The sequence below is a fragment of the Macaca thibetana genome, chromosome X, assembly GCF_024542745.1.
Source record: "Macaca thibetana thibetana isolate TM-01 chromosome X, ASM2454274v1, whole genome shotgun sequence".
Taxonomy (NCBI): Eukaryota; Metazoa; Chordata; class Mammalia; order Primates; family Cercopithecidae; genus Macaca; species Macaca thibetana.
The window spans coordinates 102,759,390-102,785,504 of NC_065598.1; the positions used below are offsets into that span (position 1 = coordinate 102,759,390).

Sequence of the window (26,115 nt, forward strand, 5' to 3'; positions counted from 1 at the left end):
TCTATTCTCACAGCCTTAACATGTCATCTAAGGAGAGTTGATTCCCAGTTCTACATATCTAGTTCTGACCTCTCTCCTGAGCTTCACTGCTGCATTTCCAACTGTCTCCTCAACATCTGCATTTGATGATCCTCCTATTCTCACAAAGTCAACATGTTTAAAATCTAACTCATCATCCTTCCTCAAAATTTCTCCAAAGGTTTTCTTAAATTTGCCCATTGGTAAGTCACACAGCCTTGAAACCTCTGGATTATCTTTGACACATACCTCTCCATTGACCTCCCTCCTTCATTTTCAGTCAACAAGTTTTATTAGTCCTTCCCTTATAAACCTACCTCTCTCCAATTTCACTGCTATCACTCTAGACCAAGTCTTCATGCCTAAATGACTATAATATCTCCTATCCATTCTCCCTGCTTCCAGTTCTTCCTCTCTCTAATCCTATGTATTGACCACCAGATTAATAATTTTCAAATATGGCTTTTATCATGTTACTTCTGGTTCAAAAACCTTCAATCATATTGAAACTAACTGATAACTAACTCTGTATAGGTCTATACTAGTCACCAAATACAGTTCAAAATTTTTAGCTACCTTTCTAACCTTGTCTCACATCTCCTCCATAGTAAGCACACTACGCAGTGCTCACACCATCTGTTGCAATTGAAATGTCAGTACCTCTCTTTTCTAAAGCATAGGTAGTACTAAAAGAACATTTAAATCTTACCTCCTCTGAGAGGCCTTCTTCAATCACACCAATACACAGTGGCCTTTGCCTCCTCTGAACTCCAACAACACTTAGCAAATGTATCTAGTATTGTCACTAAATGTTACATGTTTCTCTCTCCAACCAGACTATACTTGGCACAAGGTGAGGAACCATTTCTTAAACTTCGATGCACCTTCCACAGCGTCTAGCAAAACTTATCTGTCAAACTAAATCCTTCTTGTTAAGACACATACTATTTATCTATATATTTTGTGCTAATTTGTAGTTCAGCCTAAAGACCCTTCACAATCTAGCTTCGCCTCCTCTTCCTTCCAGTGTCAACTCCTGTCATTCCCTGCCACTCCTTCTACTCCTGCCACATTAAACTTCTCATTATTCCTTAGACACACCAGGTTCTTTCATAATCCTGTTGCTATTTACTATCTTTTATGTCCATTCCCCTTTATTTACCTGACAAATGCCCATTGATCCATCAGGAGTTAGTATAAATGTCAACTTCTGACTCCCCCAACTAGACTTAGATGCTCTGTATTCTGCGCTACCTCAGCATTTTATTCAAATCTCTGTAATAGTTTCCATGTTGTCATGCAACTAACTGTGCACATATTTGTCTCTCTTATGGTATTATACATTCCTCAAAAGTAGTGACAGTTTGTCTTTCCCCTATTCCCTTCACTAACTCTTCATATTTAATGCCCTGCTGTTTAATCTTTCTCTCAGTGAAAGAATATATCAAAGTCAGTGGGGATCACATACCTTGGTAATAAAGAGCCTTAAGGAAGGAGTGACGATCAGCTCCCTGAAATAAAGACTTTTCTATTTCCATTTCTCGCCGGGTCAGCTGTTTGCTCTTTGCAAATCTCTGTGGCAGGCAAAGAATGCGCTGACGCTCTGAGATCCTTTCTTCAATATCTTGAAGACGGTTCTGTATTGCTTCAGGAGTTGCCCTCAGTCTTGTCTTCTGAAACCAGAGGAATGAGACGGCATACATCATAGAGGACACAACCTGAACCTGACGATCTGATGTCTCAAGTAAAAAGATGACCTGGGCCCAGAAATGAGTGTTTACAGAAAGTGTTAGCTAAGAAGTCAAGGAACAGCTTCTCTTTTACCAATGTCTGCATTCTAAAAATCAAAGAAGATGCAGACACCAAGCTCAGTTTTGTGAGAACTGAAAATGAAAAGGCTCTCAATGCTAAAATGAAGAGATTTTGCTGTTTCCTCGAGGAGAAAAACAAACAAACAAACAAACAAACAACAACAACAAAATTACCCCACTCACCTTTTCACCTGAAACATGGCTCTTCCAGATCAAGATTTCTGTTTCATTAAGCCCTAATTCCCTGAGAGAGGCAGTTTCCTGGTCCTTCTCATGCAGTGTCTGGAATTGGGACAAAGTCATAGTCCCAGCTGCTTCCTTCCCAAAGGGCTTGTACATAGTACCAGGAGCAAAGCTCTCTTTCTTAGACATACATCTGCAAAACATGCAGGAGGAGAGTAAGAACATCTTGAGGTTACTACCATTCACAAAAATGGAGGTTCTATACTGTAAGAGGTACAATGAAACTCACTAGCAAATTTTCTTTTACATCTTATTTCTAAGCGACTGCAACAAAATGTAACTCCATCAGTAGTCCCCTCATCCAGGAATAATAAACTAAATCAAAAAATATTTATTGAGTACTTACTATGCATCAGACACTCTGCTAGATACTAAGGATTTAATAGCTTTAAAAAAAGATAAAAATGGCTCCTGCTTTTGTGGAAAAACAGTGGAACAGAGGCAAGTAAACAGGCAATGATAATATTGGGTTACAAGTGCTATGTTAAGGGAAATATGGGATGCTGTAGGAGGACATAAAATAGGTACTTGGCCCAGACTTAGTGAGATATGGGAGGCTTCCCAGAGGAAAAGACACAGAATCAAAACTCTGCCTAATACATTGAAGTCTGACAAAGAAAGGGAGGTGGGAGAGGAACATTCCATCTAGGCTTTAAGAGAGATCTGTCACCTGGAGGTGAGACTCTATGATACTCTCCGTTTGTAAAATCAATACCTACTCCTCAATGGAGACAGAAGTATCAAGTTGATGCTGAAGGAGGCTTTTCAGCTGCCTCTCCCCTTCTGTTTCCAGCTCCTCCAGGACATGCTCATCACTCTTCACACAGCTGTTTACCCTGGAGTAGATATAAGAATATATACAGAAAACAGTAGAGACTGTGAGTCTCAAAATATATTCCTTATCTATATTATCTACCATTAGAGACCCCATTTATTCAAAGACACTTCTCCAACAATTCACTGCCCTTTACCATTTAGTCCATGAACACTTACTAAATACCTGTCTACACAGAATGCGCTATGCTAGGTACTGAGGGAAGTCGAAGGTGTTTAAGACATAGTCTCTATCCTTAAGAAGGTCACAATCTATTTAGGGAGAAAAAACATGTATGTACATGTTGTGTCGGCGGTGGGAGGAGAGAATAACAACACATAGAAGCATAGGCCAAATTAGTAGAAATTCACAGAAGAGAAAATTGGTAGAAAAAGGTGGTAAAGGAAGACTTCAGAAAGGTACTCTTACGCTGACATTGAAAAGTGTGTGATGAAGAAAAGGAAAACAGGAAAAGAGAGTACAAAGGGACAGTAATATATACTGAAGGATAATGAGAAGTAGTAATTTATCAAGCAGTTAAGTGACACAGTGCAAGTGATAGTTTAGACAGATGAATGTGGTTATAATATGCCATAGAGATTCAAAGGGAAGAAACAAGAACTAGTTATGAAACTAGTGAAGTATACAGTGATGAAGGTCTAGACTGAAATGGTAATAGTGAAAATGGAAAGAAAGGGTTAGATGAGAGGGGACTTTTGGAAGCAGAGGCAAGGAAGTCAAAGATAATCCCAAAATTTCAGTCTGTGTAACTGAGAGAACAATGGTACCAATGAAGGAAAGCCAAAGCTCTAGATGGAATAAATGATTTGGGAAAGGGAAAGTCAGTATTGTTTTAGTCATGTTGAGTCTAGTACCTTTTACAATAGAAACGCCAGCATGAAGTATCAGGAGTACTTCAAATACATGATTCTGAAGGGACAGCATGAGTGACTGGCTAAAGGGAAAATGAGAGATGAGAGTCCGAGGCTGAATGTATAAATCTTGAGTCATCTGTGATAACAAGATCTGGAGCTCTGAGGAGGAGATCTCCAAGGAGAGAATACAGAAAGAAATATGAAGATGGTCATAACATTTTTATAGCCTGGGCACCACTGTGTAGAAATCTAGGCCATGGCTAGCATGATCTACTAAGTAATTAAAAACTCTTATTAGAGTGTAAAGAAATAACAGGGCCATTTAAGCATGAAACAACAGATTATTTTAAAAAAATACAAAAAATGAATTAACTCCAGGAAAAAAACCAAATATCAAATACTTTCCTTATAAAATAGCTCTTTCCTAGTGAGGTTATGATAAAGTCTAGAAAAACTAACACCCATAATTAAAAACAATATTCCCAGGCTCTAGAAAGACTTGGCCCTATTTTGCAAAATTCTAAATTATCTTTAGGCCCAAGGTGTTAAAAAATTCATTTTAAGTATCTCAATTTTTTATTACTTAGAATCCCAAAACTTCTTACTAAGTTTAAAGTTTCTAGACATCAACACACATGAATCTCAAAAAGAAATGTTGAGTAAAAAAATAAAGCAAGTCACGGAAAAATGAATATATGTGTCCATTTGTATAAAGTTGAAAAACAGATAAAACTAGGAACATTTTGTTTAGGGATAAATTCATATGTACTAGAAACTATTTGCTTTTTTAAAAGCAAGGGAATCAGTAACGCAAAATTCCGGATAGTGGTCACCTCAGAGGGGAACGAAGGGAGGGAAAAGACACAGTAGACTTCTAAGGGACTGGCAATGTCCTATTTCTGAAGCTTGCAGTGGATGCGAACCTTTATTATTCTTTAAGCTGTATATATACATTATAGATTATTTTGCATGGATGAGATACTGTAAAAAAAAAAAAAAAAAAAACGTTAAAGGTTAGTTTCAGGCAGGGAAAGTCAAAAACGGTTTTTTAAAAGATGCAAGGAACTGACAGTGCAGGAAAACATATCAGTAAGAATTTTAAACGCACTGCACTACTCCAGAGTGATGATTCTACTTGCAGCGTGAATCTAAAAATTAATTTAAGCCTGTCAATAGTTGGGAGGCTCGGGCCGTTTAGGCTCAAGCGGCCATTTACCTCAGGACCAGTAAGGGGAACTGAGCCCAGCAATGCCTTCCACCTCCCCTCCCCCCATCCCAAAAATCCAACCGCTTTGGTGCTCTCCTTCTACATTTAGAAACAAAGTACCGCTCCTTTACTTTAAGATTGGAAAGCGCTATATGGTTTCGGGGCCCGAGCAAGTAGTCTCCAACACACAGACGTTGCAAATAAATACGCTGGCCCCGAGCCTTTCTCAGGTGGAGGTGGCGGTAGGGGAGGACGAGGAGGGGTTGGCCCGAGGTACCTTCATCTCCGGCGCCGGGAATTGGTCAGCCTCAAACCCTTTTGCCTAGCTGGGTCCGTGTGAAACGACGAGGCCGCAGCACCTGGCCAGCTCCCGGGGCCCATGCCGGGAGGGCATACCCACAGCAGCCGGGCCCGGTGGCAGCCCTTCCTGACCTTCGCTCTGCAGGCCTGTTCAGCCCGTCTCCCCTCCTCCCGTCTCCTTTGTCGTCTTCCCGCTCCCACGAAATCGCATCCCGAGAACGTGCAATACCCAAACCAGAAAGCAATTGAAGCCATTTTCAAAAGAAAAAGTAGAAGAGAGCTCCCCTTGCCGCCTGCTCTTCAGACAAGTCCTTACCTCTTCATGTTTCCACAGGCCCCTACCTCCAACTTGCGTAAATAGGCCGCGGACCTCAAGTCCCAGAACTCCGCGCGGCGGACTCTAAGGGGATTGTGATGGAGCATGGGGCTCTGGGAATTGTAGTAGCACAGAGCTATGGCGACAGAAAGAGAAAGTAGGTCTCGAGTGACAGGTATGCTGAACATTGTCCAAATATTGATTTTGAATTGCTCATCTAGGTTCAAAAGAAGACCCAAAATATCCAGCTCAAAAAACCGAGTCACCTTTGACTTTTTGATTCTCTCATTCATTACCACTAATTCCTGGCTCTTCTGTAATTTCCTTTGAACTTCTTATCAACACTGCTTTTCTTTCAAGGATTTATCCAGCCTACCTACCGTTTCCAGTAGAGCCTCTGCTTCATCCTTCATGATGTAGCCAGAGTCATCAGACACGAGTCTGACTATATCACCTGTATTAATGGTTCTCCTCTATCTGTAACAGAGACTTGAGAGTTTTGTCCACTTAGAATCAGAAGTCTGTGTGTATTCAGGTTCACAAATGTTTTACTGATAATTATGGTGAATCAAGAAAGAGGTATAGTATAGTGGTTAAAAGCATGGGCTCTTAGTTCCGAGAAATGGAAATGCAAAGGTCTTTAAGTGTATGAAAAGATGTCCAATCTCAGAAATTTTAAAGTGCACTGACTACCAGTACTCCTTAAAAATAGCAAGGTCATCAAAAACATGAGAATCTGTCACAGACAAAAGGAACCAAAGGAGTCATGATGACTAAAGTAATGTAGTATCTTGAATGGGATCCTGGAACAGAAAAAAAGACATGAGGTAAAAACTAAGGAAATGTGAATGAACTATGCTCTTTAGTTAATAACAAGGTTCGTTAGCTGTGACAAATGTACCAGAGTTATGCAAGGGAAACTGAGTTGCAGGTATGTGGAACTTTGTACTATGCAACCTTTCTGTAACTAAAACTGTTCTAAAACTTAAAGTTTGTTTTTAAAAGTACACTAAAGTACCATTTTTCACCTAACAGACTGGGAAAGATCCAAAAGTTTGATAACACACTTGTTTTATTGAGATTGTGGGGAAACAGGTGCTCTCAATACACTAGTGGTAGGAATATAAATTGGTACAACATCTATTGGGGGCAAATGAGGATACTACTAAAATCATAAATGTACATTCCCTTTAAAGCAGCAATTCAGTTATGAATAGAGTCCTCAATACTATATATCCTCTAACCTACTATCATTCCTTGCAACATTGTTTATAAAAACAGAAATGAAAATATCCAAGAACAAACTATGAAAATATATCATTCAGTGAAAAACTATGCAGCAGTTATAAAGATGACAAAGTTCTCTACGAACTGCTACTGAACAATCTCCAAAATATAGTTAGTGCAATAGCAAGATGCAGAACCATGTGTATACTATGCTTCTATTTGCATAAAAAGGGGAGCTCTAGTCACTTAAAAACTTACATATATGTGTTTTCTTGTATATGCACAAGATATCTTTGGGAGAACTTACAGACAAATGATGAGTGAATGCCTCCAGGTAGGGGAACTGGATGGCTGAGGGACAAGGGCAGAAATAATTCTTCATTGTATATTTTTGTGCCCTTTGAATTTTGAACCCATGACTACATTACCTAGTCAATACCTTTTTAATTAAAGAGAAACCCTCTTACATCTCAAGGAGCCAAAGAAAAAAAGATTGTAGATAATGGTGGGGGGCGGGGCATACTACTTGGATTTGAATCTCACTTCTCAGTTGACAGTATAGCACAATAGGGTTTTAGAGGCAATCTGGACTTGAATTTTTACTCTGGTAAGTTACTAGACTGTGGGTTTCAGTAAGTTTCTTTAACTGGTCTAGGCCAGTTTTCTCATCTGTAAAATGGGGATACCTCCTAAGAATAGGGTGACTGTCAAGCACATACAAAGGTATGGCTTTAAAGTTATTCCATGATTGAGTGGTAATCTATGAGTAAACAGTCAAATGTTAATCAGTAGATTTAGACTTATTCAAACTGCTTTGTATTGCCATGCTCAAGTTAGAGCAAAGGACCAAAAAGCAGCTACTGAAAAACATTGTAGAATTTCCTGTCCTGAGAACTTCTATCAGATTGAAAATGTCATGGTGAGCTACCTAAGACCTATCATATGCAAATAACTGTGCTCTTGAAGCATAAAGGTGAATGACTGCAGGCATAACATGTACCACTTTGTAGCTTTGGCACAGAACATAAACTGAATATAAGTATAAACAAAATGGGGGTCACATCATCGCCTGCACCAGGTAAATCCTATACGGTGGTAGAGCTGAATTTTGTGGCTCAACCAATCTGTCTAAATTGACACATTGACAAGGAATTGACAAGGAAATGGAAAAATACACCAAGGTTGCTAGTGTGCTTATCCTCTGGGACGGTGGCAAAGGGTGGAACAAATATTACACCAACCATCACACCAAACTTGTGTACAACTTCTAATAAACATATAGCCTATTGATATTGAAACGATACACACTACATTGCAAATCCACTAGGTGGGATGAGTGGAAAATGAATAGCTAAGATACATATTCACATAGCTGTGGAATTGCAACTGGAAAGCAAGGTCATAAGAAGTACTCTACATACCTGTGTATAACTGTAACCAGTGCAAGTGATAGGTACAAAAAGATATTCAGAAAATTATACTAAAAAGAAAACCAGGCCATTTCTAATTCTGCCAAACGTGTTAACTGTGTAATAATAGCTATTCTGTTTCCCCCAACATCCTTCTCCCCAGCTTAGAAGGACATCAGACAGTGTATACAAAGCCTTGGAGATCTCTAGATGTTATACATGGGCACAGAGATCTTACCTAATTTCACAATTTTACCCCTAGAAGAATTTATGACAAACCGAAAAATATGCCTCATTTGTCTTTCTGACAATTTAACAAGGTTAGTTTAATTAATCCAGAAGCTCATTCTTAACAGAGACACATTTTTTGGGTTTGTCCTTTTTAGGTGCTTTGTTTGTGGCATGCTTCTGAAGACTACATTATGAAGCAGTTATGATTCCAAGATATGGAAGATGTTAAAACCAAAAATCTTCTCTTGAATCTACTCACCATCTAATATCAAGAGTAAACTGGGCCGGGCGCGGTAGCTCAGGCCTGTAATCCCAGCACTTTGGGAGGCCGAGGCAGGCGGATCACGAGGTCAGGAGCTAGAGACCATCCTAGCTAACATGGTGAAACCCCGTCTCTACTAAAAATACAAAAAATTAGCCGGGCGTGGTGGGCGGGCATCTGTAGTCCCAGTTACTCGGGAGGCTGAGGAAGGAGAGTGGCGTGAACCCGGAAGGCGGAGCTTGCAGTGAGCGGAGATCATGCCACTGCACTCCAGCCTGGGCAACATAGCAAGACTCCGTCTCAAAAAAAAAAAAAAAAAAGAGTAAACAACTGTGCAAGTCTTTCAAATTTCCCAAACGAAACAGCATAAATGCTGTTATAGAAACAAATATAGCATCTTTTCAAAGGATTAAAAAATGGGTATGCACTGGGATAGTGTCAACACTTTAAGAATTCTTCAGCTAATATGTCAGCTGGTTAACAATGGTTACAAGGGGCTGAAGACTCCAGTGCCTAACATAAATGGTGCTTTAACATCACTGGTAAAAATAGCTTATTTCTGTATTTCTGACCTTTTAATTAAGATTTGTTCAATGTGGCTGGGCACAGTGGCTCGCGCCTGTGATCCTGGCACTTTGGGAGGCCAAGGCGGGTGGGTCCTTTGAGCCCAGGAGTTCAAGACCAGCCTGGGTAACATGGCAAAACCCCGTATCTACAAAAAACTCAAAAATTAGCCAGGTGTGGTGGTGTGCACCTGTAGTCCCAACTACTTGGTAGGCTGAGGTAGGAGAATCGCTTCAGCCCAGCAGGCAGGGGTTGCAGTGAGCTGAGATCATGCCACTGCATTCTAGCTTAGGTGACAGAGCAAGACCCTGTCTCAAAAAACAAACAAAAAAAAATTTGTTCAACAGTGTCATTTCTTTACATGTTAGAAACGGTCAGAAAGAATCTTAGAGATGATTTAGTCCCATGTACAATTCCAGACAGTACATTGAGATCACCCTGTAAGTCTTAATAGCATTACTAGATCAATCTAGAAGCCAGTTGCCATCCTCTGGCATCTTCTATGTACTGGGAAAAATACTAGAACTCCCACTGAAGATAATGTAACAATAAGATAGTATAAGCAGTATTGTAGTTTCCTTTTTCTTTATTTTACTTAGGAAATATAGAATAAGCACTCTACTCACAGTGAAAAGACATAAAGGGATCTAAAAACTTCAGAGAAATGAAAACCAGTTTCTTCTCACAAAACAGTTTGGGAAACCCTAATATGATGCAACTTTTTCATTTATGGACAAAGATAATGCCCAAGATGAAATTATTTGTCCAGTTAATTAGGCAGGAACAAGACTAGAGTCACTGTTTCCTGTGATATACTATATTCTCATTACTGAATGTAGAACTTGTACACAGGCTACTTTACAAGAGTTGAATCTCCAAAAGCAATGGGAAAAAATGTCTTTAGTATTACTATTATCTAGGGTATACGAGTAATAATACTGAACTGAAAAATTAGAGAGTACTAAAGATTATACTTAAAAGTTGTGTTTATCTACAGAAATCATCCACAAGATTATACGAGTTCTGTATTACTTTCACGTTCTATAATTCTGCGTGGTTACAAAAACTTACTGGATAAGAAGCTGCTGCTTGGAAAAGTTTGAGTAGAAAAAAAAGAGTCCATGTCAATTTTGGCATTTAGTCTGCTCATAAGACTGATCATGGCTAATATTCATTTCAAAAATATTTCTTCGTGTAATGTGTACCTGCCAGGATGGTCGCGTGCAATCAGTACAACAGCAAATTTAGCTCAGTAAATTCTAGGTGACTGAGCTCTATCCACTTAAAAATTTTAATAGTTAACTTCAGTATTACATGTTTTTTTTTTTTCAGGACATTACCTTTATTTATGACTTAGGTGAAACATGAAACACAGGAGAACAGACTGTTCCAAACCTAAGAAGAAGGCTTATTAAAAAAAAAAAAAAAAGCAAACAAATACACAGAAATCACCAACTATAAATCATATGCTAAAACCAAATAAAATGCCGTATAGCCATACATTAAAAATAACCGAATTCCTTGAAACTTACCTTTCCTTAACCTTTTAATAATAATCTACCCTAACTTGTCCTCCCTGCTCTGAATCTCTATAACACACTTTCTATAACTCATACTGTACTTCTTTATATTATCTATATTGTTTTTATACAGACAAGCATTAATTATATCTCAAACTAGAGAGGAGGTTCCTTTAAGAAGAAGAGACTTTACAGTATCTAGCACTATATATGTTGGCATGTACTTTTGGCAAACATCACCCTATGATTCAACTGGAGTGAGAAGGATGATGTGTACTGATGCCAGGGAGAGTAAGACATAAATTACACATACAGGGTCAACATCTAAGAGGTTGCTGTCTGGACAAAGGGGTTAGTATAATTTTGATTTTCTAATACTAAAAACAAAACTAAGGTATAATTCTCAACAGTACAATATTTAAATGAAAAAAAAAAGGATGCACAATTCATTTACGATCAAGATGAAATATTAAGTATAAATACTACTCTATTTAACATCAGAATTTGTAGGTAATAATCCAGAAACGACATGCTGAAGATACGGTCATTCAATGAAAAGCAGTGTTGACATCGCGTGCATGCTCCTTGTGAAGACGATCCTCAAAAACCTGTGTTACCTCTTCTACCTTCCTTCGCAGCATGTCTATAGGAGAAAAAGTCACACAATCATTAATCTAAGGCCAAAATATCCCATGAACATAATTTACGTATTTCTTTCAACATATGAATAACAAAACTTTACATAGCAATTTCAATAGCTTTAAGTTTTAGAAAACACATAAGAAAAAAACACTCATCTATCTGTTTGGAAACTCTGAAAACAATGGACAAGACTTTTGTTTGTTTGTTTTGTTTTGTTTTTTTCTGCTCTCCCTAGCTTTCAGGCAAACAACTGTGTAGTTGACATTTATGTTTTGTTAGAATGAGGTGTTAACTGCTTTTTGACTTACTACACCCTAAAAGTGACATACAGGGTAGTCATTAAATTGGGAGTATAGGTTTTGGTGGGTCTTAGCTACCTATAAGCAAATGAGTGCACTGAGTATATTTACATTTCTGTTCTTTTCTAATAATGATTTATTTAACTTGGTGGTTCTTAAATTTTCTCAGGGGCCGAGTACCACAAAATACCATTAATTTTACCATATGAAACAGTAAATTTCTGCTAGTAAAACTAAGCTGTTGAAATAAGCATGATACTCTGAGTTTTTCTATTAACATGCACAAATAAACTTGGTCATTTGTTTAGTGTCCATTAATGGTTACTAGTGAATAAGCCATAACTGGTGCCCAAGAAGAAAAAGAATTTACAAGAGATACACTAAAAACTTTAAACAATATACAGTTGACTCTTGGACAACATAGGTTTAAACTGTGCAAATCCACTATACATGAATTTTCTTCCACTTCTGCCACACTTGAGACAAGACCACCCTCTCCTCTTCCTCCTCACCCTGTTCAACATGAAGATGACGAGGATGAAGAACTTTATGATGATCCGATTCCACTTAAAAACTGGTAAATTTTTTTTTCTTCCTTTCTTCCTTATGATTTTCTTGACAACATTTTCTTTTTATCTAGCTTACTTTATCATGAGAATACAGTATATAATAATACATATAACATGCAAAATACGTGTTAATCGACTATGTTAGTGGTAAGGCTTCCATCAACAGTAGGCTATTTGTAGTTAAGTTCTGGGGATTCAAAAGTTATATTTGTTTTTTTACTGTGTGGGGATTAGTACCCCTAAACCCTCCATTGTTCAAGGGCCAGCTGTAATATACTTAAATTTTCTTCACCTAATTAGAAAAACCCTAATGTTACCCAGTTTTTAAAGTATAATACCTCATTTTATCTTATAAAGACATTCTGCAAGATCATGCTTTAAGGACAGTGATTTCAATGCTGGCTGTCTATAAAAGGCCAGAAAAACAGTATGTTGAGCCTGGCAAAATATATCTCCTTTTTGTTGTAATAACTAACTGCGGGGTGCAATTTTTTCCCCTAAATAACGTTTTTAATATGATGGAAGCACAGATGAGCACTACAACAAACCATTAACTTGAGATCAGAAGTGTCAACATAAGCACATTCTAGTAATTTGCTGATTGATACATATTAAATGCAAAGGGGTACATTTATAACGATTTTAAAAAATCAATAAACTATCAAGAAATACAAGTCAGCAATATTAAGAGAGCCTTAATATTAGCATTTTGTCATGTCTTCTCATTGAATTCCTAGGACTATTTCTGTATTAACATACTTTAATTTTTTAAGACTTTCATTCTTTAAGGGCAAAATCTGCACCTAGATACTTAATGCCCAGAATTTTGTTCCCATGGCAAGCATCAGTGATTGACTGGTTCCTGCTAGCATATTAAATATGGCATACACATATGGACATTATTAAAAAATAATTGTACTAAACAATATGAAAATAAGAAAGCAATTTCATTCACAATAGCATCGAAAAGAATTATAATACTTAGGAATAAACTTAACAAATGAAGTATAAGACCTGTACATTGACAAAAAAAATTGCTAAGAAAAACTAAAGAATATCTAAATAAGTGGAGATACATTCCATGTTCATGGATTGAAAGACTTGCTATTGTTAAGATGGCAATTCTCCACAAACTGATCTACAGATTCAATGTAATCCCTATGAAAATTCTAGCAGGTTCTTTTTATAGAAATAGACAAGCTTATTTTAAATGTACATGGAGAGGCAAAGGATCCAGAAAAAAACAATCTTGAAAAATAAGAACAAACTGTAGGACTTAACACTATCTGATTTTATTTTATTTTATTTATTTTTTTTGATAAAAGGGAGCTTTTGTTTTTATTTTAAAAATGAAAACAAAATAACACTATCTGATTTTAAAACTTAATCAAGTAACCAAGACAGCATGATATGGGCATATAATAGCCATAGAGATCAATGAAACAGAAACAAAGTCCAAAAATAAAACCTTAAAAGGTACCAAGGCAATTCAATGATAGAAATCATAATCTTTTTCAACAAATGGCTCTGGGACAACTGGATATCTACATCTAAATGAAATCAAACCCCCACCTTTAACTATATACAAAAATCAACTCAAGATGGATTATCAATCTAAATGTAAGCACTAAAACTATATTTTAATAACAAGAGGCTGGGTGCCGTGCTTCACACCTGTAATCCCAGCACTTTGGTGGGCCGAGGCAAGAAGATCACCTGAGGTCAGGAGTTCGAGACCAGCCTGGCCAACATTGTGAAACCCTGTATCTACTAAAAATACAAAAATTAGCCAGGTGTTGTGGTAGGTGCCTGTAATCCCAGATACTCAAGAGGCTGAGGCAGGAGAATCATTTGAACCCAGGAGGTGGAGGTTGCAGTGAGCCGAGATTGTGCCATTGCACTCCAGTCTGGGTGACAAGAGAGAAACTCCATCTCAAAAAAAAAAAGAAATGGTCCTGGGAAAATTGGCTAGCCATAAGTAGAAAGCTGAAACTGGATCCTTTCCTTACTCCTTACACGAAAATTAATTCAAGATGGATTAGAGACTTAAATATTAGACCTAATACCATAAAAACCCTAGAAGAAAACCTAGGTAATACCATTCAGGACATGGGCATGGGCAAGGACTTCATTTCTAAAACACCAAAAGCAACGGCAACAAAAGCCAAAATTGACAAATGGGATCTAATTAAACTAAAGAGCTTCTGCACAGCAAAAGAAACTACCATCAGAGTGAACAGGCAACCTACAGAATGGGAGAACATTTTTGCAATCTACTCATCTCACAAAGGGCTAATATCCAGAACCTATAAAGAACTCAATCAAATTTACAAGAAAAAAACAACCCCATCAAAACGTGGGCAAAGGATATGAACAGACACTTCTCAAAAGAAGACATTCATACAGCCAACAGACACATGAAAAAACACTCATCATCACTCGCCATCAGAGAAATGCAAATCAAAACCACAATGAGATACCATCTCACACCAGTTAGAATGGCAATCATTAAAAAATCAGGAAACAACAGGTGCTGGAGAGGATGTGGAGAAATAGGAACACTTTTACACTGTTGGTGGGACTGTAAACTAGTTCAACCATTGTGGAAAACAGTGTGGCGATTCCTCAAGGATCTAGAACTAGAAATGCCATTTGACCCAGCCATCCCATTACTGGGTATATACCCAAAGGATTATAAGTCATGCTGCTATAAACACACATGCACACGTATGTTTATTGCGGCACTATTCACAATAGCAAAGACTTGGAATCAACTCAAATGTCCATCAGTGACAGACTGGATTAAGAAAATGTGGCACATATACACCATGGAATACTATGCAGCCATTAAAAAGGATGAGTTCATGTCCTTTGTAGGGACATGGATGCAGCTGGAAACCATCATTCTCAGCAAACTATTGCAAGAACAGAAAACCAAATACCGCATGTTCTCACTCATAGGTGGGAACTGAACAATGAGATCACTTGGACACAGGAAGGGGAACATCACACACCGGGTCCTATTGTGGGGGGGGCAGGGGGGAGGGATAGCATTAGGAGATATACCTAATGTAAATGAAGAGTTAATGGGTGCAGCACACCAACATGGCACATGTATACATATGTAACAAACCTGCACGTTGTGCACATGTACCCTAGAACTTAAAGTATAATTAAAAAAAAAAAAGAAATGTTCATCAACTGATGAATGGATAAACAGAATATGGTATGACTGTACAATGAAATGATACACAGCAATAAAAAGGAATTAAATACTGATATATGTTACAACATAGATGAACCTTGAAAATATGTTAAATGAAAGAAACCAGACACAAAAGGCCACATATAATATGATTCAATCTACGTAAACTCTCCAGAAAAGGTAAATCTATAAAGACAGAAAGTAGATTAGTGGTTGCATGGGGTTTGGGATAGAAATGGGGAATAACTGCAAATGGCCAAGAGAAAATTTTGGCGGTAACAAATGTGTTCTAATACTGGATTGTTTGATGTCTGTACAACTCTATAGGCCTAACTAAATGGCTATTGGTTAAGGGGGTATATTTGTGTATTTAAAAATATTTTAAAACAATTATTTGTTATTCTCAAAAGATTTTGGTGAAGCTGCTTCCAGCCAGTGTCATTCTGTTTTGGAGACAGATGTTTTCTTCAACTTAGCCTTTTGCAAATACTTTAGGTGAAGATTCAAAAAAGATTATGAAAAGAGATTTAGTCATTAAACCCAGACACAGATTTCTAGAAACTGTAATTAATGCTTTAAAAAAATTTTAAGTTATACATATAAAAATTATTAGATGAGATTAAATTCATTGTCAAAGAATACAATGTACTTTCATAAGCAATGCTATATAGTATATCTCTCATTTCTCCTAGAAAAAAATTGAGGCAGTGAGAGAAAAAAATATCCTGACAGGAAAATAGTTAAAGACACAAATAGGCACCTTATAAAATGACACACAAATTATTTATAAACATTTTAGAAATACTCAACCTCAATAGTAACCAGAGGAATGCAAATTCAACCAGGAATATATTATTTTAACCTATAAATCTTGGCAAAGAATGATCATCATCATGGTGGTGGTGGTGGTGGTGGTGGTAGTGATTACAGGAGTGGTACTGGAAAGAGTGCAGAAAAATGGGTCCCCCCTAATGAATTTCTGGTGAAAATATAAATTAGTACAACCTACCTGGAAGGATATATACCAAAAGCTTTTAAAACAGACATTACTACTGATTTACCATTTTAACTTCTAAGAATTTTATTTATGTCCAGTAATCATGGATGTACACCTTAAAATTTACCTCCAGCTAGGTTTTTACTGCAGCATGATTTAAAACAGCAAAAAGTTTGAAACATTAACTAATACCTAACAATGGGCTATTAACTAAACAAACTACAGTATATCCATATAATGCAATATTTAGCAGCCATTAACATGTAGAATGTTTAATAACATGGAAAGATGGTCATGTACACATGTCTGTAGCTTTGTATCTCTTTCTCCACCAAAAGCTAAATACAGTATGCTGTGTAAATATCAGGCGACAAATAAATTGAAACCATATATTGGACCCCAAGCTCATGCCGGGCATTGCTAAATTCTGAAGATACAAAAATAATTAAGATATTATCTCTATCAAGAAGCTCAAATTCCAGTAAACAGACATGTAAATAAATAACTAAAATGTTATATGATAAATGCTAATACTACATTAGGTAGAACACAGCATGGATACAAAGAAGGGGATAAACAACTATTAGAATGATGAGCCAAGGAAGTCAAGGAAGGCTTCATAAACCATCTTGACATGGAAGCAGCTACCAGGCAGACGATGATGGGGTAGAGTACTCCAGGCAAAAGAAACTGAACATCCGAAAATACAGAAGAGGAAATAACATCAGGCGTTTAGAAAACCATAAATACTTCTTCGAGATGAGGCTAGAGAACCAGGTAGGGGTTAGATTATGCAGGGTACTTTGTATATTATGCAAAGAATCGAATTTATCATTGGGCAATCGGAACTAGTGAAGGGTTTTAATAAAGAGATGACTAGAATAGAGTGTGACGTTATCAAGATCATCTTGACAGTATTGTGAAAGTGAATTAGAATGGGGGGGGAGGAGACCACTAAGGTCACCAGTTAGAGATCAAGCAAATGCATTTACCACTGCTCCATTTCAAAACATTTGTAAAATAGCAGTAAAGATATTTTTAAAAGAAGAAGAAAAAGACAAAAGCATAATGTCATGAGGACAAAAACAAGAAAAGGAGACAACAAAAAAACTATGAAATTTGCAACTGGATTTGTACAAGAGAACCCTAGAAAGAATATGGAATTAGTAGAGCTAGGTAATTCAAAGTGGTGTTGAAAGTGGAGCTAAAAACAGAACTGTGAAAAATATAAGAAACAGACCCCTCCTCTCTTCCACATCCTACATCTGGCAATTCTCCCTACCCAACTCCTGGAGATAATTTTCCTTTGGAGAGGGTAAACCAAATAAGCTGTGGATCAGGGACACCAGGCAGAGCAGAGGGCAAGTATTCTGTACCAAAACAGGAATTAAGTCAAAGTTATACAAGGGATAAAGTGAAAGCCTACAAACTGAACAGAGCCTGCAGTCTCTTCTCCAACAGTTCTCAGAACACTGGCTTAACACCAGGCTTATCTCTAGCCAGGAGCTGGAAGTTTCTTCCCCAGAGAATTTGACCAGCTAAAGAGATAAATCCTGAAGATAACAGTTAGAGGTCCCCCAATGAAAAGGTCTAGACAAATTATCCTATAATAGTGAGTTAACAAGCCCCACCTACAAAACTTTTCAGTGTATCATTCTTGAATATAAATGGACAACCAAGAATCACCAGATATTTGAGGAAAGCCTCTAACACGAGAAAGACTGAAACAAAACAGAAATATAAAGAAAGCTAAAAGGTATACTCCAGAAAGAATAAAATATACATTTTAAAAATCATTAATATCCTCAAAGAGATAATACTGAACTCATGAAATAAGAACAGGATGCTATTTACAAAGTACATATACATAATCATAAAACAACACAACAAGCTCTTGCAAAATTAAACTTATAGCAGAAATCAAAGATCTGTAGAAAGACAAAAACTTGAGTACATACCCCAGAAAATTTAACAAAAATATAACGAGAAAATAGGAGAGAAATTAAATTTAGATCAGTCCACGGCATCAAACATTAGAAAAAGAGTATTTCCAGAAAGAATGAGCTAAAACTTAATTCAAGAAAATAGACCCAAACTGAAAGAAATGAATTCCTTGAATCAGCAATAATGGGCTCAGTGGATGAAACAGATCCACACCAAAACACAACATCTGATACTTCAGTATTTTGAGGAAGACCCTAAAACCTTCCACTGAAAAACACAATGGAAAGTTCACATGAGGTTCAGGAATCAAAACGGCCTTCAAAGTTAGAAAACAACAGAACAACTTCTTCAAAAGTTCCAGGGAAAATTATTTCCAAGCTAAAATTCAATACCCAATATTATCTATTAGATGTGAGGGTAGAATAAATACCTTTTCAGACAGGCAAGGTCTCAAAAAGTTTACTTCCTATGCACTCTTTCTGGAAACTGCTAGAATATGTGCTATATCAGAAACAAGGGAATAAACCAAGAAACAGAAGTGTAAGTAAGAGCTATGAAACTGGAGAACCAACAAAGAATAGAGGCAATACAAGAATGCTATAGAAGGGAGACCATAGCCGAGCAGCAGACCAAGAAAGCAACAATTACGGATTGTAATATAGAGATTACAGGACTCTAGCAGAGATGAATCAAAGATGCAACTGATAGATTTAAAGTAAAAGCAGGGACTTAAAGAACAAATTATTGAAAGTATATAGAACACTAAGCAAATAAAGAAATAAGATTCAAAGGAAAATAAAACTTGTAAAAGGAAGAAGACATAATATAGTATGCTACATGGCCAGGCTGCAAATAACATTTATGCAATCATAATTCAACTATTAAATATTGCTCTACGTGAAATTTATAATATATACATATTAGGATGAGGAAAATGTGTGTGTGTATATATATATGTATATATGATATAAAAGAGTTAAATCCTCCCCTCCACCCATTTTGGAAAGTCAGTAAGAAGGCCTAATATGGAAAAACTAAAAAGTAACACTACATGATGTTTTAAAATATACAAATAAATAGTTGCAAAATTTAGCTAAAATAATTGAAAGTGATTGCCCTAGGGAGTAAGAAAATAAGGTATGGACAAGGAGCTGATGTTTTTCATAAACCTGAAAAAAATTATATTTTCAAGGTGGGGGACAAAGAAAGCCTGAAATAGGGATGTGGTAGTGGGAAACTAGTGAAGACAAAGGATTCAAGAGCCATTTAAGCATTATAATCATCATCACTTACTGAATAAATAGAAATAGCCTGCTTTAGATTCCTGAGTAAATAGCAGTAGTCTTTTGCTGAGAAAAAGAAAAGGAGTTACAGATCTGGGAGAGCCCAGAGAATATGAAAATAATGAGTTTAGTTTTAGACAAGTTTAATTTGAGCCTTTGGGATATCTATGTGCAGATGTTTGTTAACATGGAGCTTTATAATGGATAGTAAAAGAACCATTAGTGAAATTGACAGTTGGAGATAACAACTAGGATTTTTAAATTGCTGATTATCAGAAATGCCTTAAAAGAGAATGCAGGGCCCGTACTCAAGATGGTGGCTCCGGGAGGGCGTGGCCAGTGACTAGGAGGCGAGGCAACGCGGACCAAGGCGGCGGCCAACTAGCGGGGTCTGGAGGACGGAGAAAAGGAGGAAGACGAGGAGCAGTTAGTTCTAGTGGAATTATCAGGAATTATTGATTCAGACTTTCTCTCAAATGTGAAAATAAATGCAAGGTTTTGGGCACTGACACTGAGAGGCCCATTCTGCAAGTGGACAGCTGTGTCTTTGCTGGGGAGTATGAAGACACTCTTGAGACCTGTGTTATATTTGAAGAAAATGTTGAACATGCTGATACAGAAGGCAATAATAAAACAGTGCTAAAATATAAATGTCATACAATGAAGAAGCTCAGCATGACAAGAACTCTTCTGACAGAGAAGGAAGGAGAAGAAAACAGGTGAGGTGGAATGGCTGCAAATAAAGGATAGTGATTTCTCCTATCGACCCAACATGATTTGTAGCTTTCTACATGAAAATGAAGACAAAGAAGTGGTAGCTTCAGCCCCAGATAAATCTTTGGAATTGGAAGGGGAAGAGATTCAAATGAATGACAGTTCAAACCTGAGTTGTGAACAGGAGAAACCAATGCTCTTGGAAATAGAAGATTCTGGTCCTCTTATTGATATACCTTCTGAGACAGAAAGTTCTGTTTTTATGGAAACTCAAATGCTGCCTTAGAAATCATTCCTAGATGAAATGTTTCTCATAATAACTTGTCAATAACTTTTTAGAGTTCTTACATAAAAATAATTGCTGTGTAGCTTTCAGTCTTTTAATATTTTATTGCATTTTATTGGCTATACACACATATCCAGTCATAATACAACTTATTTCACCAGAATCATTTGGGACCAGGCATGAATTGGACTTTTAAAATATAGTTTGGGCCGGGTGCAGTGGCTCACACCAGTAATATCAGCACTTTGGGAGGCCGAGGTGGGAGGATCACTTGGGCCTAGGAGTTTGAGACCAGTTGGTAATGTGGAGAGGCCCCGTCTCTACAAAATTTTTTTTAGAATTAGCTGGACATAGTGTCATATGCCTGTGGTACCAGCTACTGGGCAGCTGACCTGGGAGGATGGCCTGGGACTGGGAAGTCGAGGCTGCAGTGAGCTGCGTTTGCGCCTCTGTACTCTCACCTGGGTGACACAGTGAGACCCTGTCTCAAAAAATAAGTAAAATGAAATATTTGTAAATGACTTTAGGGACCCTTCTGAGTCCTTTAAATTTAAGGTTTTCTTAAGGTAAGTATATACATTTTCCTTTGAGGCTGTTACAAATTACTACGAACTCAGTGACTTAACACAAATGTATTGTCTTATAGTTTTGTAGGTGAAAAGTGTGACACGGGTCTTACCTGTCCTAAATTCAAGGTGCTGGCAGGAATGCATTCCTTTACGGAGGTTTTGGGGTGGGGGGCAAATCCATTTCCTTGTTTATTTAGTTGTTGGTAGAATTCAGTTCTTTGCAGTTGAAGGATCAAATTCTCCTTTCCTTGCTGTCTGTTAGCTGAGGGTCAGATCCCCTTTTCTTCAGAACCTGCAATAGTGGGTGAAGTCCCTCTCCCATTTTGAATCATTCCTGTTACTTCTTCCATCACCCCTCTCTCTGACCTACCCTGCTGTCTTCCATTTCCACTTTTAAATGTCTATTTCATTACTCTGGGCCCACTTGGATAATCTCCCTATTTTAAGGTCGATAACTTTTTTTTTTCCCTTTGGGACAGGGTCTCGCTCTGTCGCCCAGGCTGGAGTGCAGTGGCATGACCGCGGCTTACTGCAGCCTTGAAATTCCAGCCTCGGGCAGTCCTCCCGCCTCAGCCTCCTGAGTGGGTGGGACTGCAGGCACGCATCACCATGCCTGGCTGTTTTTTTACATTTTTTTTTTTAAGAGATGGGGTCTTATTATGTTGCCCAGGCTGGTCTTGAACTCCTGGGTTCTGGTGATCCTCCTGTCTTGGACTCTCAACGTGCTGGGATTGCAGGCGTGAACCACTGCACCCTGCTGAAGGTGTATAACATTAATTCTGGCTGGGCACAGTAGCTCACGCCTGTGATCCCGGCACTTTCAGAGGCGAGGCGGGTGGATCACGAGGTCAGAGGTTTGAAACCAGCCTGGCCAACATGGTGAAACCCCGTTTCTACTAAAAACACAAAAATTAGCCAGGTGTAGTGGCACACACCTGTGGTGCCGGCTGCTCAGGGGGCTGGAGTGGGAGAATTGCTTGAGCCCAGGAGGCGGAGGTTGCAGTAAGCCGAGATTGCGCCACTGCACTCCAGCCTTGGCTAGACTCCATCTCAAAGACAAAACAGAACAAAACAAAACAACATTAATTCCACCTGCAAAGTCTCTTTTGCTAGGTCATTTAACATACACAGGCATAATACTAGGGATTAGGGCATGGAAATCTTTGGGGCCTATTTTTAGTCTACTATAATAAGTATTTTATCTAGGAACAGAAAAAGAATTTTGAAGTGCTTAAGGATAAAGGAACAATTCCAAATATTCCAGATGTAATTTTGCTCCTTTCCCACTTGAGAAAGATTATTGAAATTCAGCTGTATTAGTCATTTTATTATGGCAGTAAACTAAATCTGTGCTAGTTTATATTTTTTAAGTAAATTATTCACACCCTTTGATACTTTTTTACAGGTTGAGCTGTGTAAAATTGCCAATATTTGATTGTTTCCAACTACAAAAAACAGCAATTTCCTATAGTTTAACCTAGTACCAGTAAGTTAAAACATACCTCATGTTAATTACATCTCACAATTGATGGAGATAAAACTATTTTAACAGATTAGAGAGCTAATGTTCTAGGGCGAATAATTTTTTAAAAAATCAAGCTCTGGCTCTGTCGCCCAGGCTGTACTGCAGTGGTGCAGTCTGGGCTCACTGCAACATCCGCCTCCTGGGCTTAAGCCATCCTCCCACCTCAGCCTCCCTAGTGGCTGGGACTACAGGCGTGTGCGACCATGCCCAGCTTATTTTTGTATTTTTTGTAGAGACGGGGTTTTGTCTTGTTGCCCAGGCTGGTGTCGGACTCGTGAGCTCAAGTGGTCCTCCTGCCTCAACAAGGTGCTGTAATTACAGGTGTGAGCCATCATGCCTGACCCAAATAATTTTTTTCTTCCAAAAATTTAATTGGAAAATGACTTACCTTGATAAAAAGCATTTTCAAATCATAAGCAGATGATTACAAGCAATAATCTACATCCCAATGTCTATATGACTTTTTACTTTTTTTATTTTTTGATAGTCTGTCACTCTTGGTGCCCAGTCTGGAGTGCGGTGACACAATCTTGGCTCACCACAGCCTCCGCCTCCCAGGTTCAAGCGATTATCATGCCTCAGCCTCCCAAGTAGCTGGGATTACAGGCACGTGCCACCATGCCCAGCTAATATATATGAGGTTTTTTAGTCTCAGCTTTTAATAAAAAGCTTATTGTTCCCCCCATATGTATGTATAGGAGAGAATGCTAATTGCCTGACCCAATTATCTATTCTCCCTTTTTTGCTTTGTATCAGAATCCCAGAATTTATTCAGGTTAGCAATGTGCCTAGCTTTCCTTGCAGATACATGTGGTCATATGACAAAGTTCTGACATTGACATGGAATAAGAAGTGCTAAGTGATGGGAAAAAAAAAGAAAAAAGAAAAAAACAAGTGCTTAGTGGTGCTTCTGGGAAGTTTCCTTAAACTTAAAGGCTTAAGAGGAAGCAGGTGGGCTCATCTTCTGTTCCTGCTGGAACATGGATGTGGTAGCTAGAGCTCTAGCAGGATTCTTGGACTTCAAAGTAACCTTGGAAATAGAAGCCATGAATAGCAGAGCAGCAATACAGGAGACTGGGTCCTGATACTGTGAGATTACCCTGGACTGCTATGAGTAAAGGGTTAATAAAACCTTTTCTTTCTTCCTGGTGAAATGACCTCAAGTTTGGCTTTCAGCACTGTTTCTCTGGAAACCTACTAGGCAAGGTAATAATGGAATGTCAGTTGTAATATTAGGCAATATTGTTTATGATTAAAAATGAGCCCTTAGCAGGGCACAGTGGCAAAAAATAAATAAATAAATAAGGAGAATGCAGTAGTCCTCCCTTAGGCATGGTTTCACTTTACGTGGTTTCAGTTACCAGTGGTCAACTGTGGTCAGAAAATGTTAAATGAAAAATTCTAGAAATAAACTATGTATAAGTTTTAAGTTGTGCACCATTCTGAGTAGTCTGATGAAATCTTACACAGTTCAGCTCTGCTCCACCCGGGATGTGAATCATCCCTTTGTCTAACACACCCATGCTGTATATGCTACCCTCCAACCCATAAGTCACTTATTAAAAACCAAGGAGAGTTTGCAAATCAATAATCTAAGTTCTTATCTTAAGAAAATAGAAAAAGAACAAAATTAACCCAAAGCAAGCAGAATGAAGAAAATAATAAAGAGTTGTTATCAATGAAATTGCAAACAGAAACATCACAGAAAAACATTGAGACAAAAAGCTGACTCTGAAAAAAAATCAATAAAATTAATAAACCTCTACAAGGCAGAAAAAAATAGAGAAAACACAAATCACCAAAACCAGGAAACAGGGTATATCACTACAGATCCTACTGCCATAAAAAGGGTAAAAAGGAAATCCTGTCAACAGATTTATACTTGTAAAGTCAACCACTTAGCAGGAATGCACCAATTCCTAAAAAACTACAAACTATGAGAACTCAACCAAGATGAAACAGATAATCTGAATAGTCCTAGAAACATTAAAGAAATTCCATTTGTAATTCAAAAGCTCTCAAAAACAAAATATCCAGGCCCAGATAATTTTACTGGAAAATTCTACCAAGCACTTAAAGAAGAATTAATACCAATTCTTCACAAATCCTTCTAAAATATAAGGCCAGTATTATACTATTACCAAAACCTGGCAGAAACAGTAAAAGAAAACAAAACAAAAAATGCCCCAAACTACCAATCAATACATATCATGAACACTTGAAAATCTCTCATACATTTAAAAATCCTCAACAAAATACTAGCAAACCAAATCCTACAATGTGTAAAAGGAATTATAAACCCTGACCAAGTAGAGTTTATTCCACATATGTAAAGCTGACTCAAGATTGAAAATATATCAATGTAGGGTGGGCATGGTGGCTCACGCCTATAATCCCAGCACTTTGGGAGGCTGAAGCGGGTGGATCACCCGATGTCAGGAGTTCGAGACCAGCCTGACCAACATGGTGAAACTCTGTCTCTACTAGAAATACAAAATTAGCTGGGTGTGGTGGCACATGTCTGTAATCCTAGCTATTTGGGAGGCTGAGGCAGGAGAATCACTTGAACCTGGGAGGCGGAGGTTGCAGTGAGCCGAGATCGCGCCATTGCACTCCAGCCTGGGCAACAAGAGTGAAACTCTGTCTCAAAACAAAAAACTATATATATATATATCTCAACGTAATCCACTGTATCAAGAGTTAAAGAAGAAAAATCATGATTATGTCAGTTGCTGCAGAAAAGGAATTTGATGAAATCCAGTACTTGTTCATGGTAAAACAAACAAACAAACAAACAAAAACTCCCAGAGGGGAATTACAACTTGATAAAGGGCATCTACAAAAAAAATCTACAAATAACATCATACTTAAGGTGAAAGACTGAAGACTTTCCACAAAGATCAGGAACAAGACAAGGATGTCTGCTCTTATCACTGCTACTCAACATAGTATACTGGAAGTTCTAGCCAGTGCAAAAAGACAAGAAAAAGAAATAAATGACATACAGATTGGAAACGAAAAAATAATACTCTATTTGCAGATGACATACCTGCCTATAAGGAAAATTCCAAGGAATCCGCACAAAAAAAACCCTCCTAGAACTAACAAGTGAGTTCAGCAATGTCAAAAGATATAAAATCAACACACAAAAGTTGTGTGTTGATTTTACACTAACAAAAACATGTGTAACATAATACCATTCATAATCAACTACAAAATAATAAAATACTAAGGTATAAATCTAACAAAACCAAAACATGTATGTGATGTGGGTGATGAAAATTA

The 26,115-nt window shown here is 37.7% G+C and overlaps 2 protein-coding genes and 1 pseudogene across 14 annotated transcripts in view; 1 reads left to right on the forward strand and 2 right to left on the reverse strand.

The window, feature by feature from the left end:
• RBM41 (RNA binding motif protein 41) overlaps positions 1-8,981 on the reverse strand; it is a 58,437-nt gene extending 49,456 nt beyond the window's left edge. For 2 of the 12 annotated variants that reach the window (XM_050777288.1, XM_050777286.1), the window contains exons 1-4: positions 5,585-8,979; positions 2,792-2,908; positions 2,013-2,205; positions 1,487-1,691 (exon numbers count right to left, since the gene is read on the reverse strand). In XM_050777288.1, coding sequence (XP_050633245.1) covers positions 1,487-1,691; positions 2,013-2,205; positions 2,792-2,908; positions 5,585-5,877 — 808 coding nt within the window. In that variant the 5' untranslated portion in view covers positions 5,878-8,979. The other 10 variants (XM_050777294.1, XM_050777292.1, XM_050777298.1 and 7 more) reach the window with 8 other exon arrangements.
• A 1,509-nt stretch (positions 8,982-10,490) lies between these two features.
• On the forward strand, positions 10,491-20,818 carry LOC126945860 (general transcription factor 3C polypeptide 6-like; annotated as a pseudogene). Its single transcript, XR_007722552.1, has 4 exons — positions 10,491-10,529; positions 12,143-12,315; positions 17,154-17,286; positions 20,107-20,818. The product of XR_007722552.1 is annotated as a general transcription factor 3C polypeptide 6-like (transcript).
• Positions 11,344-26,115, reverse strand: part of NUP62CL (nucleoporin 62 C-terminal like) — a 105,384-nt gene continuing 90,612 nt past the window's right edge. Inside the window, exon 9 of the mRNA XM_050777308.1 lies at positions 11,344-11,440. The gene's annotated coding sequence lies outside the window, so the exon portion shown is untranslated. The remainder of the gene's footprint in view (positions 11,441-26,115) is intronic.